Source organism: Lagenorhynchus albirostris, chromosome 6, assembly GCF_949774975.1.
Source record: "Lagenorhynchus albirostris chromosome 6, mLagAlb1.1, whole genome shotgun sequence".
Classification (NCBI taxonomy): domain Eukaryota; kingdom Metazoa; phylum Chordata; class Mammalia; order Artiodactyla; family Delphinidae; genus Lagenorhynchus; species Lagenorhynchus albirostris.
In genome coordinates this window covers 11255133-11281001 of record NC_083100.1, presented here as the reverse complement: position 1 = coordinate 11281001, position 25869 = coordinate 11255133, and the positions used below count along the sequence as shown (strand labels likewise).

Below are 25869 nucleotides of genomic sequence, written 5' to 3'. Positions count from 1 at the left end.
CTTCATTGGATTTTAAGAGGCAGGACAGGTAGTTTATGGATGTATCACACATTTTTGTGTTATAGTTATGTCATGCTTTTCTTTAAATAGTTTTAGTTAGCTTCAAATGTCTGTTCATTGACTTATTTAGAAACTGTTGTTGTGTATTGTGAGTGTAATGGGATATGGTGCTGACTGGTTCTGATACTGATTTTTTTGAGTTTGGCACATAGGTACCAAGGCATTTATAACTTGCTACCAAGGCATTTTTGTATCAAGTTCGTATCTGTTCTTCTCTCATTTGTCTGTGAATTTGGATCAGTGTGATTGTAAACACTTTGACCTTTAGTCAGTTTCAAAGTATTGGTTGTACAATTTATCTAGATTAAATCTATATTAAAATTTTGTGAGTTGGATTACAAATAAAAAGAATTAAAACATTCTTTTAAGGAACTTGCTGATCTCTGGACCTCAATTTAAAATTTATTGCCTCTTTAGAAAGCTCTGTATCTAACTTCAGTACACTCTTTGGAAAATAAGCAAATCCTCAGACTGACAATTTTCAGTCTTCTCTATGCAACATGCATAATGCTTACATTCTTGAGAAGCTTCTGTGGAGATATTCAGGACTAGGTGCCATTACCCTTCCTGTTTTTTCCTCCACTCAGTAATGCATTTCCCAATCCACATGGTCAAATCGATGATTATCTAGGAATATAAACCTTTGGTTCTTCTAACGTATATTAAAAAAGTAAATCATTCATAACTTTGGGTACTTCGTTAATAGGTTCCTTGTGACATCCTTTACAGCCTCACACATTAGAGCTGTTGCCCTAAAGACACCTGAGTGGACATGATGAGAATGAAATTTATTAACTTATAGGAGGGATAGGAACCTTATTTGAATTGTTCTGTGTATGGGGAGTGAGTTTTTGTTTGTTTTTAAGTTAGAACATATTTTTCCAAAGACTCCTGAGTAAGACATGGTCTCTTTTTGATTGGTACCATAACAGCTTTTTAGAGGGAGGGAAGTCATATTTAACACTTTGCTTTTATTCTAGTTGCTTATTTTAAGAGATGAATTAACAAACTGGAGCGTGGTGTAAGGCAGTTGATTAGGATAAGGAGATTTGAAATTCTGTGTGAGAGGAATATTTGCAGGGACCAGAAGTGTTATTAGCTTAAAGAAGAAAAAACTAGAGAGTGAGGGTGGGGAGCTGTTCACTTAGTCACTGTCTTTGGGTAAATTAAGGCATTTATGTGGAAAGGTAATAGGTTTATTCTGTAGGGGGAGATACAAGACCAGGTATGGAAGTTACAGAGAAACATACATGTTTAGAAAAGGAAGAGGAATTTTCCTTGTAGTGTCAGATTCTAAAAATTCTTTTCTTCCCCCACTTTTTGGTTAAATTTTGCAAGATCTTTGATGGGAGAAGTATGAAAATCAGCAGAACTAATAATGTGGGAAGATGTGAAAACTTCCTCATTTCTCTCTTCTAATCTTTATCTCTTACTCTGTGAATCTTGGTGGCTCTAACTTGGAACAGTTGTGCTCAGTAGGTACTTCTATAAAAAGATTGCTAGTGTCTAGTAAAGAGACTTGGCATTTTTGAAATAGGAGGGATTTAAAATTTTAAGAATTCCTCATGTTTTCTAGGAATGTTTTTTCATCAAAGAAACCAGCCTACATATATGTCAGTTAAATTTGATTTTGAAGGGAAAGAACCATTTATTTTCCATTCTTTTTTATGTTTAGTTTTTAATTGAATTTTAATTTTTATCGGAAGAATATATGCACATAGTTTTAAAAAGGCCAAGACTTATAACGAGCAGCAGCAGTCGTCTCTTCCCTTTCTCTGTTTCTGATTACCATAGACAGTCGGTTCTTTTTCTCTTTACTTACCTTAGTATTTCTGGCTAGCATGCTTACAGCTATTTTTTTAATTTTTCAATTTTTGCTTTTATCTATTGACTACTGTACAAGAGGGAAGATAAGGCTTTGGCCCTCTTAACACTCCTCTCACTCTCCACCTATACTCTGCTTCTACTCCTTCAATATAACATCACAATTTTTGGTTAAATCACTATTTAGTATTTACCTTATTGCATTATATACATACTGTTCTCAGCTAAGTCATACAGTATATTACTACTACATTTTCTTTCTTGTACAACCTTTTCCCCCTGAAGTTTGTAATTGTCTAGGTTACTTCATTTGCATTGTTTTCCATGTGTGTATCATTATTATATCCCCAGATAAATTATCTCTGGCTGAGGTATATAACTGTTTTCAATATGACCAGATATGTCAGGTACTTCTTCTTTTTTTCCTGGATACTTCTGTCAGCCTCTGGTCTGGAAATGCTGCTCTCTAGGCCTGCTCCGCAGCTGTCATCCTGGGACTTTTCTCCTGCCTTCATTGTGGAAATTCCCGTCATGCCTAACCTGTGTTGCAACCTCTTTTTCCAGGACCCCCGCATTTCCATTAGCCTCCTGATTCAAGGTTAATGGGAGAGCATTTTTGAGAGCTACATGGCTGAAAGTGTTTTATTCTGCCCTCACATTCACAAAGGTGAAAATACTTTACCCTTGGAATTTTTAAGGCATCGCTTAATTGTCTTTAATTAATTAATTAATTTTTGGCTGCGTTGGGTCTTTGTTGCGGTGCGCAGGCTTCTCATTGTAGTGGTTTCTCTTGTTGTGGAGCATGGGCTCTAGCACGCAGGCTCAGTAGTTGAGGCTCACGGGCTTAGTTGCTCCGCGGCATGTGGGATCTTCCCGGACCAGGGCTCGAACCTGTGTCCCCTGCATCAGCAGGTGGATTCTTAACCACTGCTCTTACCAGGGAAGTCCCGCTTAATTGTCTTTAATCCTTCAGTACTGCTATTGAGAAGTTTGATTCTATTCTTATTACTCATTCTTTGTGCCCTATTTTCCACTCCCTCTTTGAGAGTATGTATGATCTTTTTATCCCTACTATTCTGAACCTATAGTGAATTGTTTTTTTGTTTTTTTTTTTTTTTGCGGTACTCGGGCCTCTCGCCGTCGTGGCCTGTCCCGTTGGCTTCCATTTCTTAGCATAGTACCCAGTAGCGATCCTCAGCTGTGCCTGAGTCCAGAGCCTATTTGGAATAGCCTCTCCAGATCAGATTTTCCTTCAGACTTCTGCCTAGGACTCCTTAGGGGTAGTCTTATGGAAGTAGGGAAACTGGGAATCTATTTTTGACCCTATGTAAATCCCCCAACTTGTGGCTTGATTCCTTTCATGAATCTTCCAGGGGTTCTGTGGTGGGAATCATCTTTAGTTGGCTTCTCCCACCTCTACAGGAGCATCTGTTTTGGCTTTCTTTAGTCTGCACAGTCAGTTACTGCTGGTAATTTTCTAGATTTTGGTATGCCTTTGGGTTCCTTCTTTCTTCTCTGTTCTTCTCTTTGTGGGTTAATGCTTTTTTATTCCTTTGCTGTCATTTCAGTAGAGCTTAGAGAGGTAGTAAACTCTCTAAAACTTGGGTTTTGTCCACTTTTAGCAAGAATACCTTAATTAGGTTTAAATTGTTACTTGGGTGTTATTTTTTAGGTGCTTGCCCTAAATGTTACAAGGACCTTACAGTGAGTGTAGTGTTTCTGGCTTTCAAAAACAAAAACCCAAAATAACAATTATAGTTTGCACTGTGTGTGTGTGTGTGTGTGTGTGTGTGTGTGTGTATTTTCAGTGTTTTAAAGTTGTGTTCTGGATAAACTAACATTCTGGACTATCTAATACATATCTTGGTATCAAAAGTCTGTAGATTTTTGATAACCTGTTAAAGGCATCTTCCATTTGTTGTAGATTTTAAATGTATAATTTATTTATTAATTTATTAATTTTTAATTTTTTGCGGTACGCGGACCTCTCACTGCTGTGGCCTCTCCCGTTGCGGAGCACAGGCTCCAGACGCGCAGGCTCAGCGGCCATGGCTCACGGGCCTAGCCGCTCCGCGGCACGTGGGATCCTCCCGGACCCCCCTGCATCGGCAGGCGGACTCTCAACCACTGTGGCACCAGGGAAGCCCTTAAATGTGTAATTTTTATAATATGAAACATTGTATATAATATTTTTACTAAATAACTAAGATTGGAATAGATTTAAATGCCAGATTAGCTTTATTACTTTATGCCAACATTAACAACCACCTAAATCTCCACAGCCTAGTAAAATATTTTAACTAGCTTTTCCCCCAGCAGGAGAAAAACAATTAATAAAACTAGCTAAATAAGTTTTCTTACTTATTCATCTAGCACACATTGTAATTTGAGTTGACAAATGGCTATTTGGAAGATTGTTTGCTGCGTAGTTAAGAGTAGCATACTGATGGACATATGGAATGAGTCACACCATCTGGTTGCAGTCATACCTGGGTGGTGGTCGTTAAAACTAAAACTCCTGGGAATCTGCATATGACTTAATTATACTGCAGAAGCATGTTGGGCTCCACCAGTAGATGACTTTGGAACTTCTTGAAACCAATTAAGTGACAAACATGCTTTCAAAATATCAATACTGCTGTTATTAAATGAGTCATTAAAAAAATTTCTTTTGTACTAAACTGGAGACTTAAAACGTGTATTTTAGGATCCAGAATGGGTGGTACTTCAATATTGGCACTGTAAAAATGATGTGGTTTACTTGCCTAACACTTTCATCCAATAGTTATGACTAATGTCATTACAGTAAAGTGTTTTATAAACACTGGATTCACATGATAGCTAAACTTGGCTTAGCAGAAAAGGGGAAGTGGCAGCAGCTTCCAGGAATATATCTTGAAAATAACTAAATAAATGAGTAATTCAGATTTGATTGAGGATTTCATTCATTTAAGTGATCAAATTTGGTAGATGGAGAAGGTAGTCTGCCGATGAAAAAAATTTAGTTTGTGTAAAAATTGTGGTTTCTATAGATAGTAACATGGACTCTTAAGTTGACATACATTAAAACCAACTTTTTTGTTGTGTAATTTTAGGAGTCTTAATATCTGTATAGATTCATGTAACTACCACCACAATCAGAACATGGAATGGACCTGTTCAGTTACCCCTCAAGACTCTCTAACCCTTGTCTTTCCTTAACCCCTGGCCTCTACTGATCCATTCTCCAACAACTATAGTTTTTCTTTCTGAGAATGTCATTTATACAGTATATAACCTTTTTAGATTACCTTCTTCACTCAGCATAATACTTTTAAGATTAATTCAGGTTAGTTGTTATTGGATGGGCCAAAAGGTTTGTTCCGTTTTTTCTGTAAGATGGCTCTAGTAGCACTTAGTTGTCTTTAACTTCATTTGACACAATTTTGTTAGATTGTATGTGGCAGCTGTCATATCAGCATGCATTTAAAAAGACTTATCAAAATTGGCCATTTTAATATTGAAAATGGAAGAAAAACAGCATTTTCGGTATATTATGTTTTATTATTTCAAGAATGGTAAAAATGCAGCTGAAACACACAGAAAGATTTGTGCAGTGTATGGAGTAGGTGCTGTGACTGATTGAACGTGTCAAAAGTGGTTTGCAAAGTTTCGTGCTGGAGATTTCTCCATTGGACAATGCTCCATGGCCAGGTAGACCAGTTGAAGTTGATAGTGATCAAATCAAAACAATAATTGAGAACAGTTGATGTTATACCACGCAGGAGATGGCTGACATACTCAAAATATCCACATCAAGTGTTGAAAATCATATGCACCAGGTTGGTTACGTGAATCACTTTGATGTTTTGGTTGCACATAAGTTAAGTGAAAAAAACCTTCTTGACCATATTTCCGCATGCGATCTTCTACTGAAACGTAATGAAAACATTCCTTTTTTAAAACACATTGTGACTGGTGATGAAAATTGGATACTCTACAACAATGTGGAATGGAAGAGATCGTGGGGCAAACGAAATGAACCACCAACCACACCAGAGGCCGGTCTTCATTCCAGAGGAGGTGACTTTGTGTATATGGTGGGATTGGAAGGGAGTCCACTATTATGAGCTCCTTCTGGAAAGCCAAACGGTTAATTCCAACAAGTACTGCTCCCAGTTAGACCAACTGAAGCGGCACTCGACAAAAAGGGTCCAGAATTAGTCAACAGAAAACGCGTAATCTTTCATCAGGATAACACAAGACTGCATGTTTCTTTGATGACCAGGCAAAAACTGTTACAGCTTGGCTGGGAAGTTCTTTTTTTAATTTTTATTTATTTATTTATTTGTTTTTGCGGTACGCGGGCCTCTCACTGTTGTGGCCTCTCCCGTTGCGGAGCACAGGCTCTGGACGCGCAGGCTCAGCGGCCATGGCTCACGGGCCCAGCCGCTCCGCGGCATGTGGGATCTTCCCGGCCCGGGGCACGAACCCGTGTCCCCTGCATCGGCAGGCGGACTCTCAACCACTACGCCACCAGGGAAGCCCTGGCTGTGAAGTTCTGATTCATCCATCGTACTCAGCAGACATTGCACCTTCGGATTTCCATTTATTTCGGTCTTTACAAAATTCTCTTAATGGAAAAAATTTCAATTCCCTGGAAGACTGTAAAAGGCACCTGGAACAGTTCTTTGCTCAAAAAGATAAAGAGTTTTGGGAAGATGGAATTACGAAGTTGCCTGAAAAATGGCAGAAGGTAGTGGGACAAAAGGGTGAATACGTTGTTCAATAAAGTTCTTGGTGAAAATGAAAAATGTGTCTTTTATTTTTACTTAAAAAACCGAAGGCACTTTTTGGCCCACCCAATACATATTCTAGTAGTCCATTTCTCCTTATTGCTGAGTAGTATTTCATTGCTTGGGAGTTTACCCGTTCCTCATTTGAGGGACACTTGGGTTGTTTCCAGTTTTTGTTACATATGAAACAACCCAGTTGTTTCATACAGTTATTTATATACAGATTTTTTGGTGAACACAAGTTTTCATTTCACCGGGTAAATACCTAGGAGTGGAATTGTTAGTTCTTATGGTAAGTGTATGTTTAATTTTTTTTTAAAAAAAGACAGTGTTTTTGGTTGTTTTGATTTGATTTCCCCTTTATACTGGTTAGGAAGCTGTAAATTCTATGTTATTCTATGGTCACCGTTGAAACTTTATTATCCATCCTAACATTCTAGACTTAATCAGTATTTTAACCTTCCCCTAATAATACAAAGTCTTTAAAAATACAGAGTACTCTCACTTAAGTGCTATTTTTGGTAAAATGTTAAATTTGCCCCTTCCTCTCCACCATACATAGGATATTTTGAAATCAGATGCTATTTGTTTAGATTTGCCAATGTGTTTCCCAGTTTTTTTGCTCACCCCTTTGCATCGCACGACCTTCTTGGGGTTATTTTTTTTCTTAAAGTGTATACAGTCATCCGCTAGTATCCTTGGGGGATTGGTTCCAGGATGTCCCACAGATACCAAAATCTGATGATGCTCAAGTCCCTTATGTAAGATGCATATGACCTATACACATCCTCCTGTTTACTTTAAATCATCTCTAATTACTTATAATACCTAATAAAATGTAAACGCTATGTAAATGGTCATAAGTACAATGTAAATGCTATGTAAATAGGTGTAAATACAATGTGAATACTGTGTAAATAGTTGCTGGGCACATGGCAAATTCCAACTTTACTTTTTGGAACTTTCTGGAATTTTTTTTCCCCAGTGTTTCTGATCTGCAGTTGGTTGAATTCCTGGATGTAGAACCCAGGGACACAGAGAGCCAACTGTATGTTTCTTTAGTGAAGATCTCCTGCAGGTAGACTCTGGTTTTTGTTTATCTGGAAATGTCATTTTGATGTTAGACTTCAAAGATATTTTTGCTGAGTTAACAACTTTTTTTTTAACTACTTAAAGATAATATTCCACTATTTTCTGGTTTCCATTGAAAAGTCTTTCAGTCAGATTTTGTTTCCTTTGTCTTTTCTTTCTGAGTGCTTTTTTTTTTTTGGGGGGGGGGTACGCGGGCTTCTCACTGTTGTGGCCTCTCTCGTTGCGGAGCACAGGCTCCGGACGCTCACACTCAGCGGCCATGGCTCACGGGCCCAGCCGCTCTGCGGCATGTGGGATCCTCCCGGACCGGGGCACGAACCCCTGTCCCCTGCATCGGCAGGCGGACTCTCAACTACTGTGCCACCAGGGAAGCCCTTGAGTGCTTTTAAGATATTCTGTTTATCTTTGAAGTTTCACCCAAATGTTTCTAAGTATGAATTTTATTTGTCCTGATTTTGATAAGCTGTGCTTCCTATATCTGTAGACGCATGACTTTCATTGGATTTTAAAAAATCTCAGCCGTTAGCTCTTCAAATATTGCCTCTCCTTCATTCTTTCAATTCTGTCTCTCAAAAGCAAGAATAGCCACCACCCCCACCCCTGTTTTGTTTCCTTTTCTAAAAACACTTGCTTTTTTCTGTCTCCTTAAGTATCTGTGCTGCCTTCTGGGTTATTTCTTATTTCTGTTTTCTAATTCACCAAATCTCTCTTTTGGTGTGTCTTATCTGCTCTTTAACTAATTTGTTGAATTTTTAATTTCCACATTTATAATTTTTCATTTCTGAAAGTTCTGACTTTTAAATTTAACTGTTATTCTGATAATTACACAATTTCCTGTTCATTTTTATTCCATCTTTTGTTTGTTTTAACATTTCCTACATGCTATATTTACTTTGTATTTGATAAATCCAATGGCTAAAGTCTTGGGAAGAGGTGGCATAAAGCTTTTGTTTCTACTGACTCAAGCTCAGTGATTTGTTTTTTTGTTGTGTGATGATTTTTATTATAATCTCATCTTTTATTGAAATTAATATTTTCAAATCCTGATAGCATAATTTATAAATTAGAAATGCATTTCTCTTTTTTTTTTTTTTTTTTTTGCGGTACGTGGGCCTCTCACTGTTGTGGCCTCTCCCGTTGCGGAGCACAGGCTCCAGACGTGCAGGCTCTGTGGCCATGACTCACGGGCCTAGCCGCTCAGTGGCATGTGGCATCTTCCCGGACCAGGGCATGAACCCGTGTCCCCTGTATCAGCAGGTGGACTCTCAACCACTGCGCCACCAGGGAAGTCCAGAAATGCATTTCTCTTGAGAGGATTTGTATATTCTTCTCCTGTGATCTAGGGATACTACCACCCTGAAGCTAACTTAATTCTCCATCCAGGGTCTTGGGTTTAACAGGGATATCTCAGGTTTACCTCTCATCTTGTCTTAGTTATTGTTGGTATTTGCCTTCTGAGCAACACTGAATTTTTTGTATGACATGGGCCACTCTTCTGGTTTCAGCTCACTCTTTTTTTTTTTTTGGTCTTTTTTTTTCTTTTGGGAAGGGGGGATTCTTTGAGAGCCCCCTTACTTTCTAGAAATGTTAACAATGAGGGTTTTTTTATTTTTTAAAATAATTTATGGGGTGTCATATTTTAGCAGAAGAACCTTTCAAAATATCTAGTCTGCTCTACTATTGTAAGTAGAAATTAATGAGATTAGATATGCAAAGTGGCAATCTAGGTTACTTTAAAAATATTAATTTCCTTCTGTCTTATTAAATTATATTTTGCCTACCAATTTGTATAAGTGTGCTTGACATCATATGGTTACTTTTTGTGGACACTTTCTTTAATCTCTTCTAAGGGTTTCTATTTTCTGCTATTCTGGAAATAGTAAATTTATGGGAAAATTTAAGTGTTTTGTTGTATATGAGGTAAATGTGTAGAATGTGCTGTAGAAGATTGAACCTAGGTAGAATTTATATCTCAGTAGTGATCCAAAAGAATTCTGCTTCTTTCTTCACTTGGTAGTTAACATATTTGGTATATTTAGAGCAGTGGTTCTCAAGTAGAAGGACTCTGCTGTCCCATCCCACACCCCTGAGGGACATTTATCAGTATCTTGAAACATTTTTCATTATTCCGACTGGGTTGGGCATGCTTCTGGCATTTAGTGGGTAGAGGCCAGGGATGCTGCCCTACCTCCTACAGTGCACAGGACAGCCCCCTCATGGTAAAGAATTCTCTTGCCTAATATGTCGGTAGTGCCTGATTTAGAGAAATGAGGTAAAGATAAATTGTTGATGCTGGTGGCTATATTTGGGAGGAAAGTTTTCCAGGTTTTTTAGAAAAACTGAAAGAAAGCCTTAACAACTGTTCTCTCGTTTACTTTCTGTAATTCTTCAGCACAGACATTCACATCCATAAAGCCAGGACTAAAAGTCCAAATTTTTTGACTACTACTAGTTAATTGAATTGTTTATTATTTCTTGCAGTTTCTTTTTTTTCTGTTACAGAATAAGTAACAAGTTTTCATTGTGGAAAACTTGGAGAGAATAGAAAATTATAAATAGAAAAAAAATCATTCAGTTCCATAATCTATAAGCAAAGACTGTTAACATTTTGGGGTATCTAGTTTGTTTTCTTTGCAGATATTTTTAATATAGCTTTGAGAATACTATATAATTTTCATCTTAAAACCAAGCATAAGTATGCATAGTTGTACAGTTTTATTGTCGCTTAATCACTTCCCCTTTGATAATGAAGTTTTTTTTTTGTTTTTTTTTTTAGTATGAGTGATGTTTGATGAACATCTTGTACATAGTTAAGTTTCAGATTCCTTCTTTAGAATAGATTCCTAAAAGGTTATTACTGGGTCAAAACGCATGAATAAGGTTATTCACAGGTTGGTGAATTTATCCTACTGTCATCAGTGTATGAGACTACATTTTTTACTACAGCCTCATCAGTCTGCATTCTTCTTAAGAAATTGATAGAGTCAGCCTTCTATTTTTTTACCAAACTATTTTATAGTCATGTTATATCCACATACAAAGCTTTTGGAAGCTAAAAAAGGAAAAATTTTTGCACTGAAGATACAGTTAATCTACCAGAATTAATGGAATATAAAAGAGTAATTAGAGAAACCAATATGAACAAATGTAAAATTTCCTTGGAGTTACTCAATTTATGTACGTAATCTGCTGACCTGCAAAATTGTGTCTACCAGTTTTGTAAATTGAATCTTACTTTAAGTGCACTGAGAGCGCATTTAAAGAAGCTCTGTAATAGGTCTTCTTGTTAAGTGGGAAAATGTCCTGTCATATTTTGGTTATGAGTATGTTATGGTTTTGTTTGTTTCATAAGTGAGAAAATTTGTTCACTTATTTAAGTAATATGAATACCTTCTTTATGCAAAAATGGGCATTGTGGTATGGTAGGGCCTTGAGATGTATGAGAGAGTAAGCTATACAGTGCAGTGCTTTCATGAGATTACATCTGTATGTAACTTTAGGAGTCAGGGGTTCCCTCATTTGATGATTTGAGAAGTACAGGGATATAATTCATTGCTCCAAACTTTCTTATTCAAACATACACCCTTGTAGCAGTGTTTGACATTTCCTTGTTAGAAAGTTATTCCTTTGCTTTTTTTTATTGAAAGGATACTATAAGGGAGATGGAAGGGTAGAGGGTTGGCTGGAACAAGGGTAGAGGCAGTATTAGGGAATAAGGAGAGACAAAGTTGCTAAATGTGAGGGAGGGAGCAGAGGAATCTGAGAGAACAATAATAAGTTAATTCCTTTTCAAATTGTTTTGGAACAAGATAGGACTTGTTAGGATAAATATCATAAATGAATAAGCTGTGAATATGATGAATTTAGTCTTATTCTCATAATACAGATGAATTGGAAAACAAAATGTCCTGCTTTAAAGGAATAATAATGACTTTGCTAAATTTTCACTTTTGGAAATTTAGATGATATCGTTAAAGCCTTAATTTGTGATTGCTAGTTGTAAAGGTACGTGAAAGTAATTCATATGGTAGTTGTTTCTTCATAGTTAAGTTTGGAAGTTTTACTAGGATGAAATTGCTGTGTTCAGTTTCTCCTACTGTGCAATCTTCATAACTGTATTTTATAACTTACCAAGAGCTGGAAGGAAAGTAATTTATTAGTTTAGAACTTAAAGCAAAACAACAAAACCTAACTTAACGTTTCTCCACTTCGAAATGTGAAACAGATAACGTCCAAACCTGACATATCATTGTCACTTTCTTAGGAAATATGAAAATATTTAAGTAATAACTTTGAATTCTTTACCATTGAGCCCCTCATATATATATTATTCTCCTTCCATCAGACATACACTAAAGCAATATTTGTGTTTCCAAGAAGCTCATGTGTTACAGGTACTGTTTGCTTCTAACTAGGTGGTTACTTGAATTTATCTTTAAATATATTATTTAGTGTGGGTCTGACTAAATTTACATTGACATAACTATTGTGGGGATTAATAGTTTAAGATAACTTTTAAATATTTGTAGTTTATGGAATGAAAACACTGTTCCAAGTTTAAATGTGCTAATTAAAAATGTTTTGAATTATCTGATACATAATTTTTAAAATACTATAGTTTGTAATAGTAAATCTGTAAAATATTTTATCTTTCAGGCGAGGGTTAAATCCACCACACAGGGTGAAATCCATCTCCATGACAACATTCACACAACAGGAAATTGAATTCCTTCAAAAACATGGAAATGAAGTAAGTGTTTTTTACAATTTTCAACTTTTTTGTTGGTAGTCATTTTAATAAGATTTAATAAGTTGCTTAGAATGGTGAATTTTCACTGTCTAAAAAGTTATTTTTGTATTCTATATTTAGATGTTGTAGAAAGTACTCATTTAATAATGTGTTTAGAATTAATGTCTACTACATAAATATTTTACCTTAAACCTGAGATGAAACCTGTGTGTAAACTTTGTCAGTATTGAATATAAAAGGCATTTTTGGAGGACATCTAGTATTGGAGTAACTGTTAGTTTTTGCTTTAAAAGACAAAATAAGAGAGGGAGAAAGGGAATTAACATTGTGGTATTGTAGTAAACTTTTGTTAGGCTGTTGTGTGATCAGCTTTCACTTGAGGACCCCTCTTTGCTTTTTACGTTTTTAACTTTAGATGTATGTGATGTTTAATATTGAGCAGTGCTCAGTAGGGAGGAGGTTCGTAGTGCTGAGGGGGCAGCCTAGCGTCATGAGGAACTCAGTAAAGATTAGCAGGGGAGCCTTTTCTTTCTACTCTGCTTTAATGGGCTTTCAGGAATTCCATTTTGTTTGCTTTCTTAGTAAAAGTGGTGGTCTACTATTTAAAAAAAAAACTATAAAATTAACAGCGAAAGCAAGCATATTTTATAATCTTGGGGCAAGGATGAGCCAGTCAACCCAATTGATCAGTAATAGCCATTATTATTTAATATACACTTTAATCACTTCCTAGAAAGGAAATATTACTTTAGTTGTACTACAGTGGTTGCATGTTTTTTTTGGGTTTTTTTGGCATGTTTTTGATATGACACAGAAAAGAATTTAAGTCTTAAGATTTTATTAATTTCAATCTTCTTTTTCACCCTCAGAAGATATATGCAAGCGTTTTGTACTCTGCCTCTTTTTTTCCCTAACACTTTGATAGTAGCATCTTAAACTTGCTTGTCTACTTGTGATTCATGTGTGTATATGGTTCTAAAGTAGTAAAGAAGTATAAATTTAAGATTATGAAATATTTTTAAATACATGATTTAGAGAATTGAGCACACACTTTGAAGTTTCCAGACTTTGCCGATAAAAAATTATCTTGAGTAATCAAGTTCCAGACTGATGTAGGTACATTACAGGAAAATCTAAAGCAAGATAAAGGGCAGAAGGTGTGTAATGACAGTAAGTGTAGAAATGTATTTTTGGATTAAAAGACAATTTGAACTATTTGTATAAAGTTTGGGATTGGCCTAGTAGTGCATATTTTAAATTACTTCCTTAGAATTTTGGCCTTCTATACAAAATTTTGGACATCAGAATGGAGTCAGAAATGAAAAAATATTATCTGTTCTTAGATTAAAAATCAACTGACAGTAGATAAAGTCAGAGTAGTAGAACTGGAAAGGTAACAAACAATGCATTGGAGAAGTAAGTAAAAAACGTTCAAACCTGTCAGTAGATAAGATTAGGTGGAGACTGGTTCCAGAATACTACGATTGAAGGACCTTTTTTTCCTGAAATTGTGGTAAGTACACTTGACATGAGATGTACTCTCTTAAAAAATTTTTAAGTGTAAAATGTAGTATTGTTAACTATAGGCAGTGTTGTAAATGGATCTTTAGAACTTACTCATCTTGCATAACTGAACTTTATACCCATTGAATAGCAACCACCATTCTGTTTTCTGCTTCTGTGAGTTGGACTGTTTTAGATGCCTCATTTAAGTGGAGTCATGTAGTACTGCTCTTCTGTGACTGGCTTATTTCACTTGGCATAATGTTCTCAAGGTTCAGCCGTGCTGTTGCATATGACAGGATTTCTGAAGGAAGTTATTAAGGCTGTAATATCAAAATAAATTTAGAATATATGAAAAGAAATTTTAGGTAACTCATTATATCAAATAGTAGAAACAAAATACAAACAATAGAGATGACTGGAATGGATTTATGAATCTTAAATCCTAAAAAGAGTCATGCAAATTAATAAGCCATTTAAAGCCCTCACCATGGCAGTCACTGAACTGGGTACTTGGATACAGTTACAGAAATGTCACATAGGCTTAGCTGACATAGGGCTCATGGTCTAGTTCGGGAGACAGGTATGTAACAAATAATTACAACAGTGTGTTAGATAATTACTGATAAAGAATAAGAAGTTTCAGAAGTAATGTGGAAGGAGGGACTCAATCTGTTGGTGAAAAGGAGAGGATTGGGAAGATCTCACAGAGGGGGCTGAACATTTGCTGGCGTTTGAGGGTGACTAGGACTTAGGCTGGCAGGAAAAGATATTGCAGGCAGAGCAAACACAGTGCACAAAGAAAAAGAGAAATTTGCAATGGTTCTTACTGCTAGAAAGTGTACCAACCATTTAATTACTTGTTAGGGGAGAAAAACATACTTTCTTGTGTCCCTAAGGACATCTTAGAACCAAAGTATTGGACTAGGTATATTTGATTCTTTACAATATTAGCAATATCTGTGTTCTTAAAATTTCAAGAGATGTATAGAAGGTGAAGATTGATATCATGAAATGCAGGATGATTGGTACAACTTAATAAAAAACTATAGACTTGAAGTACAAGTGCTTTATTATCAGTTTATCTTATTTAAACATTTAAATCTTAAGTATAACATGCATAGAGAAAAAATACAGATCTTTATTTTTTGTTTCAAATTATGTTGCCATATTTGCACTGTGTGTTCTCTCTCAGTAGTCTGAAAAGGACCATACTCAATCATATAAATTTTGGATTAAAAAGAAGGTACTGTCATACATCTTGTGCATGAATGGGTTCATGCCTGAAGTTAAAAGATCAAAAAGTATATTAACTGCCAGAAGTCTTGGATCTTCTACCCCTATGAGGAAGTTTTAACGTTCTGAGGGGCATGTTTGGTTGTTACGATTAGGGAACGTTGCTGGCTTAAGCAGACAAGCACCATGGTTGCTGGATGATTCACAAGGTGTTGAATAGAGTTAACCTATATTCCGTATGCTTTGGATGTTCCTCCAGACCTTTATAAGTGGGAAAAACCTTTTTACAGTCGGTCTGCATGTATAACTTAAATCTGTTTTATATGCTTTCATTAATAGCCGTGAACAACTTATTGCCAGAAGTCATGCTGCCAAGTCCAGAATCAAGTGTGGGAGGGGACTACCAAGTTACAGGGCAGAGGGCTTGGATACAGGAAGCCATTAATTGAGACCGTCGATGCAGTGACTTGACACATTTGTATATCTGGGAAAGATTTCACTTTTCATTGAGAACTTTACTAAGAATTGTTCACTGTTTTTGGCAAGTCACAAAACTGATGGCAGCACTACTCACGGCATTTGAGTCATTAATAAAGTACATCTGAATTGGTCTGAGTTGGTGACTGGTAAGCAGATGATGTTATTAGTATTTATAAATATGTATCACGGACACCCTTGATGTTTATAACATATCATTAGTATCTACAGATGTAGTTTACAAGTTACTTGAATATTACTTTAGAATTCTTAGACTCCTACAGTGTGTTCATTGGAGGAGATACGTACATTATCAGGATATAGAACATACTTGCCAGATGTTAGTAAAATATTTTATAACAAAGCACTTTGTGTTTATTGGTGTTGACATTTTTTCCAAAAGTCAGATATTTCACAAAAAATTTCCACATATTTATCTTGTAATGCTTTCTTTTGTATCATGATGTTACTTAAAAAAAATCTTTAGTGGTTTGCTCCATATGTCCTCTTTTATGATGTTGTGGGTCAACCATGGTCCTCTAGTTGAAGGAATTTCACTATTGGGTTAACTTCTGATTATCAAACTTAATGGAAGGAAGGCTGGCTAACAGTGCTATAGATAATTCAGTAAAAGGAAAATGTAGAAGTAATTTTATTTTGAACCATACAGTTTTTCTTTTCTAGTAATAAATTAATCTTCCTAATTATGTTTCAGGACTGAGAGTAAAAGGGTTACTGCTGATGCTCCACAGGCATAAAATCTACATGTAGAAATAAAATCATGCATTCATTGACAGTATTTGATCATCTTTATGCTAGATAAAAAAAATAACCCCCAACCCAGAAGCTAAAGCTTTAAAAAAATCCTTCTTAAACAGTAGACCCATAAGGTAAGGTGTGCTTTTTCCCTGGTTAACATTCATAATTGATTCATTCTTCATTCTTTTTTTTTTTAAATTTATTTATTTTTTATTTTTGTCTGTGTTGGGTCTTCGTTTCCGTGTGAGGGCTTTCTCTAGTGCAGCGAGCAGGGGCCACTCTTCATCACAGTGCACGGGCCTCACTATCGCGGCCTCTCTTGTTTGCGGAGCACAGGCTCCAGACGCTCAGGCTCAGTAGTAGTGGCTCACGGGCCTAGTTGCTCCGCGGCATGTGGGATCTTCCCAGACCAGGGCTCGAACCTGTGTCCCCTGCATTGGCAGGCAGATTCTCAACCACTGCGCCACCAGGGAAGCCCCATTCTTCATTCTTGAAGCAGAGATTTATTAATCATCTACCATGTGCCAGGGATTGTCCTTGGGTGCTAGGGATACTGTCTATGATTTGTGCCCTCAGGTAAAGTTTACAGTCTACTAGGGGAGAGAGACAGTAAAAATCATTTTTTTCAGTTCCATTTTGGTATAAGAGTGAGAAAGGGCTTCAGTTTAGAGTTGTAAATGCTTGGGATTATGCAGACAGTGTTTTTCAAGAAGTTATACTTATGGCTTAAATAGGCTTTATTTTATGAGACAGCTCTTTAGGCCTTTTGTGTAGTTAAATTGCATCTTTGGGAAGATTGGAGTTACTTTATAATCAGAAACAAGCATTGCCACAAAGAAAAATATTTTGATACCTAAAAAATTTAGAGTTCCAAATTCACATGCTGTGACAGTTTTGCTGGAATATTCAGGTATCATTTTATGATGTTATACTCAATCTATTATGCTGTTAAATAGGACACTAGTGGTTATTTCCTAAATCATCCTGTCTTATAAACTTATAATAAGTGATGGTCATTCTCAATACAGAACAGTGGACTCTGTAAAGTAGAAGACCAATATCAGAAAGAGCCCGTAGGCCATTACCATAGTAAAGACAATGAGCTTTTGAATTAATCCTGAATCAGGGCATGGAGCTGTCAGGTAGTTTCAGAGTGTTGTATTCCTTTCTTTTAAGTTTGATTAAAAACTAAACAATCTAACCCAACTGCAGCTCTCTAGGGAAATTGATAAAATTTGGGCTGGGCCTATTAAAAGAGTACTTGAAGTGCAGTGGTCTTGTGCAGAAAGGATTGGATTTGGACTTGGAGGGTTGAGAACGATGGACAAGATGCCTCTGAGCCTCAGTTTCTACAAGTGTAAAATAATAACAGTATCTTAATATAGAAAGGCTAGAATAATTTGAGCTCAAGCAACCTGTGAAAGTTCCCAGCATATTTCTTATTTATTTATTTATTTATTTTTCTGTGGCACGCGGGCCTCTCACTGTTGTGGCCTCTCCCATTGCGGAGCACAGGCTCCGTATGCACAGGCTCAGCGGCCATGGCTCACGGGCCCAGCCGCTCTGCGGCATGTGGGATCTTCCCGGACCGGGGCACGAACCCGTGTCCCCTGCATCGGCAGGCAGACTCTCAACCACTGCGCCACCAGGGAAGCCCTCCCAGCATATTTCTTATAGAATAATATAGATATTCAGATGTTTGTTGAATCAGAATCTAAGATAGTAGAAGGTATAGAAGGATTATCAATATTTTTTTTTTGACTTTTTGTTCAGAGTGGTTTCATTAGGGGAATTTTTCAGTTTTCTTAGAATACAGTAGCATCATTTACATTAATTTTAGGTTATGTATTTAAACTCTTGGAGCATTTTAATTATATGCTGAGCTTAAATAATATTAGTAAAATTTGGCAGTTATTTTAGTAACAGCATATTAAATGTCATTATTGAGTGGCAGAGTTAAGTTACATACTCATTAATCCAGGGTCTACAGTTACTTTGCTGTCTGTACAGAGGTTGGCAAAACTGTTTCTGTAAATGGCCAGATGGTAAATATTGAAGGCCACCTACGTACAGTCTCTGTTGTATATTCTTGCTAGAAAAAAATCTTTAAAAAGTAACCCTTTAAATATGCATAAACCAAATGATCAGGGGCAGTACAAAAATAGGCCAGTGACCCAAATTTGATCTGCAGGTGGTTGATTATAGACTCCTTGGTCTATGGAATCCCAAAGTTTTCAGTTCTCAATATAAATTCTTTTATAACCTTGCTTGTTTTCCTAGTTAATCTTTTTCTTGCTTCATTACCAATAGAAATGTTTGAACGCCAGTGGTTTCTGTATCCCACTTTTCTTGCCATTTTGCTCAAGCTGAATCATTTATCCTGAATCTGTTTTTCAAGACCTATCAAAGTTTTTACCCTTCCATCAAGTCTTTCAGGAGTATTTTAGCCCACAGGGACTAACACCCCCCTGCCCCCCATACTTTAAGCTTTTTTTTTTTTAATATAGCATTGACTCTAAGATTTTACACAATTTTTTTTTTATTGCTCTCATAGTTTCTTCTGTATTGGTCTTATTACCTTCAAAACATTATAGACATTTCCATGGCATAATCTTATATACTTCTTCATTATACCTAGAGCAGTGAGAATGTATGAATGTGTGTGTTTGTGTGTGTGTGTACATATATGTAAATGTGTTTATTTTAAATTTTATTTTAATTTTATTTGTTTTATTATTATTATATTTGTAAAAATTCCTGGGCTTTACTCCTCAGAGATTCTGACCCTGGGTGTGGGGTGGGGCAGAGGAGTGTCTGTCTGCATTTTCAGCCAGAAGCCCCATGTGATTCTGTTGCTGATGGCTACAGACCACCTTTTGAGAGAACCAGTACAGTAACTAAAGGCTCCATCCAGTCTAGACTCAAAATAATCTGTGGTCTAGTTTCGGCACCACTAATTGATAAGCCTTGTTACCTTGGGGAAACTACTTTTCCCTGAGCTTCATTTTCCTTTGTACACTATGGGAAGTACCTGTCCTGCCTATTTGATGAGGTTGATTTGAAGGTAGTACGTGTGAAAACATTTTGAAAACTGATGTATTATGTAGATGTAAGATGTCAGTTTTAAGTGCAAATGTACTTTTTCATTGACTTCTAAGCTCAGGGGGAAAAAAGTATATAGGAAAATGGTGTGCTTTGAACTGAATTTAGTTTAGGGAGATTTTTGCAGAATTACAGTCAATATGATGGTATTAATCAGTATGAAAAGTTAATTCAATAATAATAGTAACATTTCAAAAAATTTTAACTAAAAATATGTAATTATTTGAGAGACTAGCTTCCTAGTGAGATATTTGAGGTTTAAAACCATCTAGCTAAAATATCGAAGCATGTTCTGTATTAAAGAGGCTATTTGTTTAACTCCTGCATATTTATGAAGAAACACATATTTTAAAGTTTGGCCTCTATTTTGAAAGAAAGGCGAGGTGTTAAGTTTCTAAAAATTCTGCTGAATCAAATCAGTAATGACATAGTAATCTTTAAAATATTCAGATTGCATTCTTTGATATTAGTTGTTGGCTTTCAGAGAAATATCTAATGATACTAATTAACAAAAAGAATGTTGGAAATGTTATCTTTGTTTTGTACATATTGTAGCTTGTTGATCTTTCTGAGTGATGACTGAAAACTCAAGAGTATTGTAGAAGGAGCTGGACGGTAGTTTGTAACTACTCTGAGCATTTATTTAACTTTTTATTGCATTTGTATCCCAGGTCATATTATTTATTTCCTTCTAACTCTTTGCTTCAGCCATTCTAGCTTCCTCTCATCTCTCAGCTTTTGGTTCTTTCTTTCTTGCCATTAAGTATGTTATCTTTTTTTTTTTAATCTTACTTGAATCTAATTAAAAATAAAATTATTCATTCTTTTTGTTCTTTTTTAAACTTTTTGTTGTGGAGCTGCTCATGTATCTACACAGCAGACAGAATAATGTACCAAACTCCTGTCCCTTTTTTATTATGTGAAGCAGATCTGAGACATACAATTTTCCTCTGTAAATTCAGGAACTAGATGTTATCTCTAAAAAAGGACTTTAAAAGAATATATAACTCCATATCGTTTTCATATCCATAGAAACTAATAGTAATCTAATTACATAGCCAGTGTTCAAGTTTCCTTTTATTTCATAAATTTCCTTTTTTCTCTTCCCTTAAGCATATGTTTGAATAGAGATGCAAGTAAGGCTCACATGTTATGAGTGGTTAATATGGGTTTTGAAACTCTGGCAAAGGATTGGAGGCTAGATGGGTCAGACTTTGGCCTGCCTAGGCCTGGCTGGGACCAGGCAACTTCCTGGGGCCTGTACCAACCACTTGGTCTGTGGGATAGAGTCAGGTTTGTGCCAGGACAGTGGGGGCCTCAGACCAGGTGGTTACTCTGGGGCTGGATACACTGTAACTGGGGGCCCTTCCAGCTCAAGTCCCTGGGAAACATAGCAGTTGAGGTGAATTCCAAGCTTTGCAGTCAAACTCATAGTACAAGTTCTCCCGGTACATATCTGAGTTGTAGTCTTTCACATGTGTCTTCCATTGCCCCAGCATCACCTGCTGCCAGGCTGCTGAAAATCAATGTTGGGTTCTTACTATAGAGCAGGAATGCTAGTTGGTTGCTAGGACCAACCAACAGCCAACAACTGGCATTCATCTTGGCAACAGAAGATTCCATCTGGATGCAGGGTGCTTAATGAGCTGGTAAGAAGGGACTTAAGAAAAGCTCTGGGGCCATAGATTTTTGACGAATTGGTGATGACATCGAAGGTTTTTTGGTTCTGTTTCATGAAATTCAAGCCATCCTGCACAGGCAAGATCATCTTTGGGTAGTAGTAGCCATAGGCCATGCCCGGCAGGAACTTCTTAGAGATTTAGATGGTATCTTTTGTCAGTTTTCTCCTAGACCATGGGCTCCACCAGTTCCCCAGGGATGATCTCTTACTGGCCTGTGATGCTAGGATTTTTCCAAGGATGGGGTGGGTGTGAGCAGTCATCTTCTGGCACTGGAACCTGTCCTGCCTTGTGCCACCTAACTGCAGTATGGTGCCATAAGTCTTACTGAAGGTGAGCAAGGCCTCCTGGGAGTGTGAGCGCTGTAGCTGCTCTGCTTGAGGGGGGCCTGGTTGGGTTATCTGCTAAGTTGTCTCTCATACCCCCCTCTCATGGATGGCCATAGCAAGATCTTGTCCCCGGCAGAGGCTGCTCAAAGCCACAACACAATGGCCATATTTGGCTGTCTTCTGCCCCCTCACCTCTCAACATTTTATTATGAGAAATACATAAAACTTTAAAAATTATGCAGGCACATTAAACACGGTGCTGTCTTTGCGCTAGCAAATATCTGTGTGTGTCTCCATTTGGTCATCCACCTTATATTTTTCTTGCATTTCAAAGTAATTTGCAAACATTAGTTCATATCACCCCTAAAATCTTATATATATCATTAATTAGAATTCGATATTTGTTAAGATTTTTTTGAGGTATAATTTATGCACAGTGAATGTAAAAGTCATAATTGTACCTTTGGAAGAGTTTTGATAAATGTATCCAGTTTGGTAACCCAAAGTCCTATAAAGATATAGAACATGACCATCATTCCCCCAGAGTTCCCCTAACATCTCTTCCTGTTCAGTCCCTCCCCTTTCCAGAGGCAACCACTGTTTTGATTTTTATTCATACTCGTATAAAGAAAATAATTAAGAATGCTTTTTTTGTTCTACAAATAAAAAATACTGGAAAGGGTATGGAGAAAAGGGACCCCTCCTACACTCTTGGTAGAAAAGTAAATTGGTGCAGCTGCTATGGAAAACAGTATGGAGGTTCCTCAAAAAGCTAAAAATAGAGTTGTTCTATGATCCAGCAATTCCTCTCCTCGACATATATCCAGACAAAACTATAATTCAGAAAGATAGATGCATCCCTATGTTCATAGAAGCACTATTCACAATAGCCAAGACATGAAAACAACATGTGTTCATCAGCAGATGAATGAATAAAGATGTGATACATATACACAATGGAATACTACTCAGCCATAAAAAGGAATGAAATAATGCCATTTACAGCAGACATGGGGGACCTAGAGATTATTGTACTATGTGAAGTAAGTCAGAAGACTTATCATATGATATCAAGTATATGTAGAATCTAAAAAAATGTTACAAATGAATTTACTTACAAAGCAGAAACAGACTTAGAAAACAAACTTATGGTTACCAAAGGGGAAAGGTGAGGGGGAAGGATAAATTAGGAGCTTGGGGTTAACATATACACACTGCAATATATAAAATAGATAATCAACAAGGACCTACTGATTGCCTTTTCTTTTGATTATGGATCACACTCTCTTGTGTATCTAGTGATTTTGGATTATATCTAGAGCATCAGCAAATGGTAGGTTGTAGAGCCTCTGGGTTCTGTCTTGTTTGTCCAGAAAGTATTCGTTTTGTTTGTTTTGTTCACTTTTTACTTTAGCAAACTCTGCCTTTCCTGGTGGGAGCCAGTTGAAATCTCTGTTTAGTTCTTTTAGTCCTTAATTGAACTGCTTTGAATTGTCCCTGTACATTCCTCGATCAGGGTGAGCCAGAGATTTGTGCAAAGTTGTTATGCAAGTTTTGCAGCTCTCCCTTCTTGGACATACCCTTCACTTTACAGTTGCTGTGGTTGTGCACTCTGTCTTTAACCTTTTAGATTTGTGGATTTCTCCTTGAGTTTTGGCAGCTCTGCTTGGCAGAGGTCTGCTTTCAAATGATGATCTTTAAAAAAAGAGTAGATACTTAGTGCTGTTTCCTTCTTACAGGTGTTGACTCTTCTCCAGAATCTGTTTACCTTGTGGTTGCTTTCTAGTGTCTTCTGATAATCCTTATAATGTGTGCTGAGTTTATAGTTGTTAATTTCTGGGAGCTGGGTTTTAATTTGAGCTACACTGACGTTACTGGAAGTGGAACCTGCTCTGCTTGTCTTTTAACTTTTTTTTTTATTCTATAAGTTTCCCCTTCAGTTATTTATTTCTCTTCTCTCTCCCCCTCCCTTTTTCCTTCTCTCAGCTCAGTCATTTTTCAGTAGTGTCCCACTATCACGATTTTGCTGATTCCATCCATGCAGTGTCAGTGTTCCTCTGTCATCTCAGTTGCCTATAAATTGATAGTCGGATCTAGTAGCTTCCTAAGATTCACATTTAATTGGGGGAAGAGGGAAGACTCAGTGTTTCATAGGTTAGATGGTGTGTTCTTTTGTGGAGAAACACATTTTCGTGTTGTTGTCTGTGTTGAGAGGGGGTGGCTGATACTCTATGCCTACGTCCATTAGTAGGGATTGTAAAATGGTGATAACTTAGTCTGGGAACCTGTAAGGGGATCCTTGAGACCTTTACAGGGGTTCTCTGAGGTCAAAATTTTTTTAATAATAATTCTAAGACTTGATTTGCTGTATTTACTCCCAGTCTCATGATTATACAGTGGAGTTTTCCAGAAGCTACATAACATAACAATGCAGAAGCTGATCAGAAATCAGCTGTCTTCTATTTAAACAGGTATTAATGAAATTTGCAAAAATATAAAGCAGTGCCACTCTTCTCACTAATTTTTGCTCTAGAAAATATAGCTATTTTTACAATTAAAAGTTAGTTACATTAACATACAATAGTTTTATTGCTGTTAAAAGTACATTAATATTGCCTAGGATGTGGGAGTAGGGGTAATGTAGAGTGACTGCTAGTGGATATGGGATTTCTTTAGACGATAATAAAAATGTTCTAAAATTGAGCTGTGCTGGTGGCACAACTCTTGAATGTACTAAAAACATTAAATTGTACACTTTAAATAGGTGAATTATACGTTATACAAATTATATCTCAATAAAGCTTCTAAAAAGTAAAAAAAAAGTACATTAAAACTGTTTCTCATAAATATCAGTAGAGTGCACATAAACAAAGCCATTTATGGTCCTCAACATTTAACTGTTTTCAAAATGAGTTAGTTCTGTAGCATCTCCCACAGTGACCAGTCAGGGTGTGTGTGTGTGTGTGTATACAATAAATTGGTCATGTATAGATATCATTGTGAAATTGTTTATTTGACTTATTTCAGTCAGTAGCAGTTATTCTTGTTGATGTTCAGTTGTCCCCTTTGGACAATGAGATAATCTGTTTTGGAAACCTACTATAACTTCTGCAAATCTCATTTTTACTTAGAAGAGCTTTCCCTAAATTTTCCTTTTCCTCTTCTTATATTAACCTGTGAGCCATCTGTCTATTTTCAAATATTCAAAGAAAACTAAATGTTTCTTCTTCTCATGATTGATTTATGTAGAATATGGTACAGATCACGTTTACTTCAGAGACTTGTTTTGCATTTGGGCCAGTTAATCTCTCTGTTCATTTGCCAAGGGCTACATTCCCAACCTTAGTCAAGTGCCTGGCAAATGCATGCCTTCAGTCACCAGGACAACCAGACAATAGAATGTCAGTCCAAATCAATCACTATTATTGAGCCTTAGATGAAGCTAAACAGTGGATGAGTAGTGTTCATGCTAGAGGTGGTGCTCTGGTATTGATGCTATCCCTAAACCATTGATAATCCACGAACAGTTCTTCATATTAAGACAAGTAAATAAAACTTCTTAATATTCAGTTCTAAATGAAGTATCAGACCAACTTGCCCAATTCTCCCTTGCTCACCTCTGTGTTTATTCTTGTTATATTCTGAAAAATGTAAAAAATGTAAAACTTGCCCTGTAGGGAGAGAAACATAAACTTTTGGTAATTTTTCCTTCTTGGCAAGCTTGCTTATCAGATTCATACTGTCATAGGGAATGAGAATGCTTTGCTTTAAGAGACTTCACAAATTAAGTTTAGAACAAATGGAACCAAAACGTTGGTGGGAATTTTTTTTTTAATACCATTTTAGAAAATGGTTCTAAAGTTTATCCAAAAGCTCAAAAAAAGTAAAACTAGCTGGAAAGAATTTATAAAGCAAGGAGTAAATAGGATTGGCTCTAGTAGATACTAAATATGTCTCTATGTTTATAGGCAGTAATTTGCAATGTAAACTTGAAGTAATTAATTACAGTAATCTGGAGCTAGTGCAGGGCCTAGTAGACTAGATCTGTAGAATAGATCCTGAGATATACTATAATCCTTATGTATATTAAATATGTATATGAAGTTATTATAAAATAAATTAAGTTCATCAGTCTGCTGTGGAAGGAATTCGTTATTCAATAAATGGAGAATCAATTAGAATGTTAACTGACATGGTACGCCAAGATAAGTTTCAGAAAAATTTTAGAGTTAGGAAGCCATAAAAATATAGAAAATAGTCTCAAAGTATTTCCCTACAAGATA

The 25869-nt window shown here is 36.4% G+C and overlaps 1 protein-coding gene across 11 annotated transcripts in view; it reads left to right on the top strand.

Annotated features, from left to right (window-relative positions):
- AGFG1 (ArfGAP with FG repeats 1) overlaps positions 1 to 25869 on the top strand; it is a 72465-nt gene that overhangs the window by 5661 nt on the left and 40935 nt on the right. For all 11 annotated transcript variants that reach the window (XM_060151930.1, XM_060151927.1, XM_060151929.1 and 8 more), the window contains exon 2: positions 12408 to 12501. In XM_060151930.1, coding sequence (XP_060007913.1) covers positions 12408 to 12501 — 94 coding nt within the window. The remainder of the gene's footprint in view (positions 1 to 12407; positions 12502 to 25869) is intronic.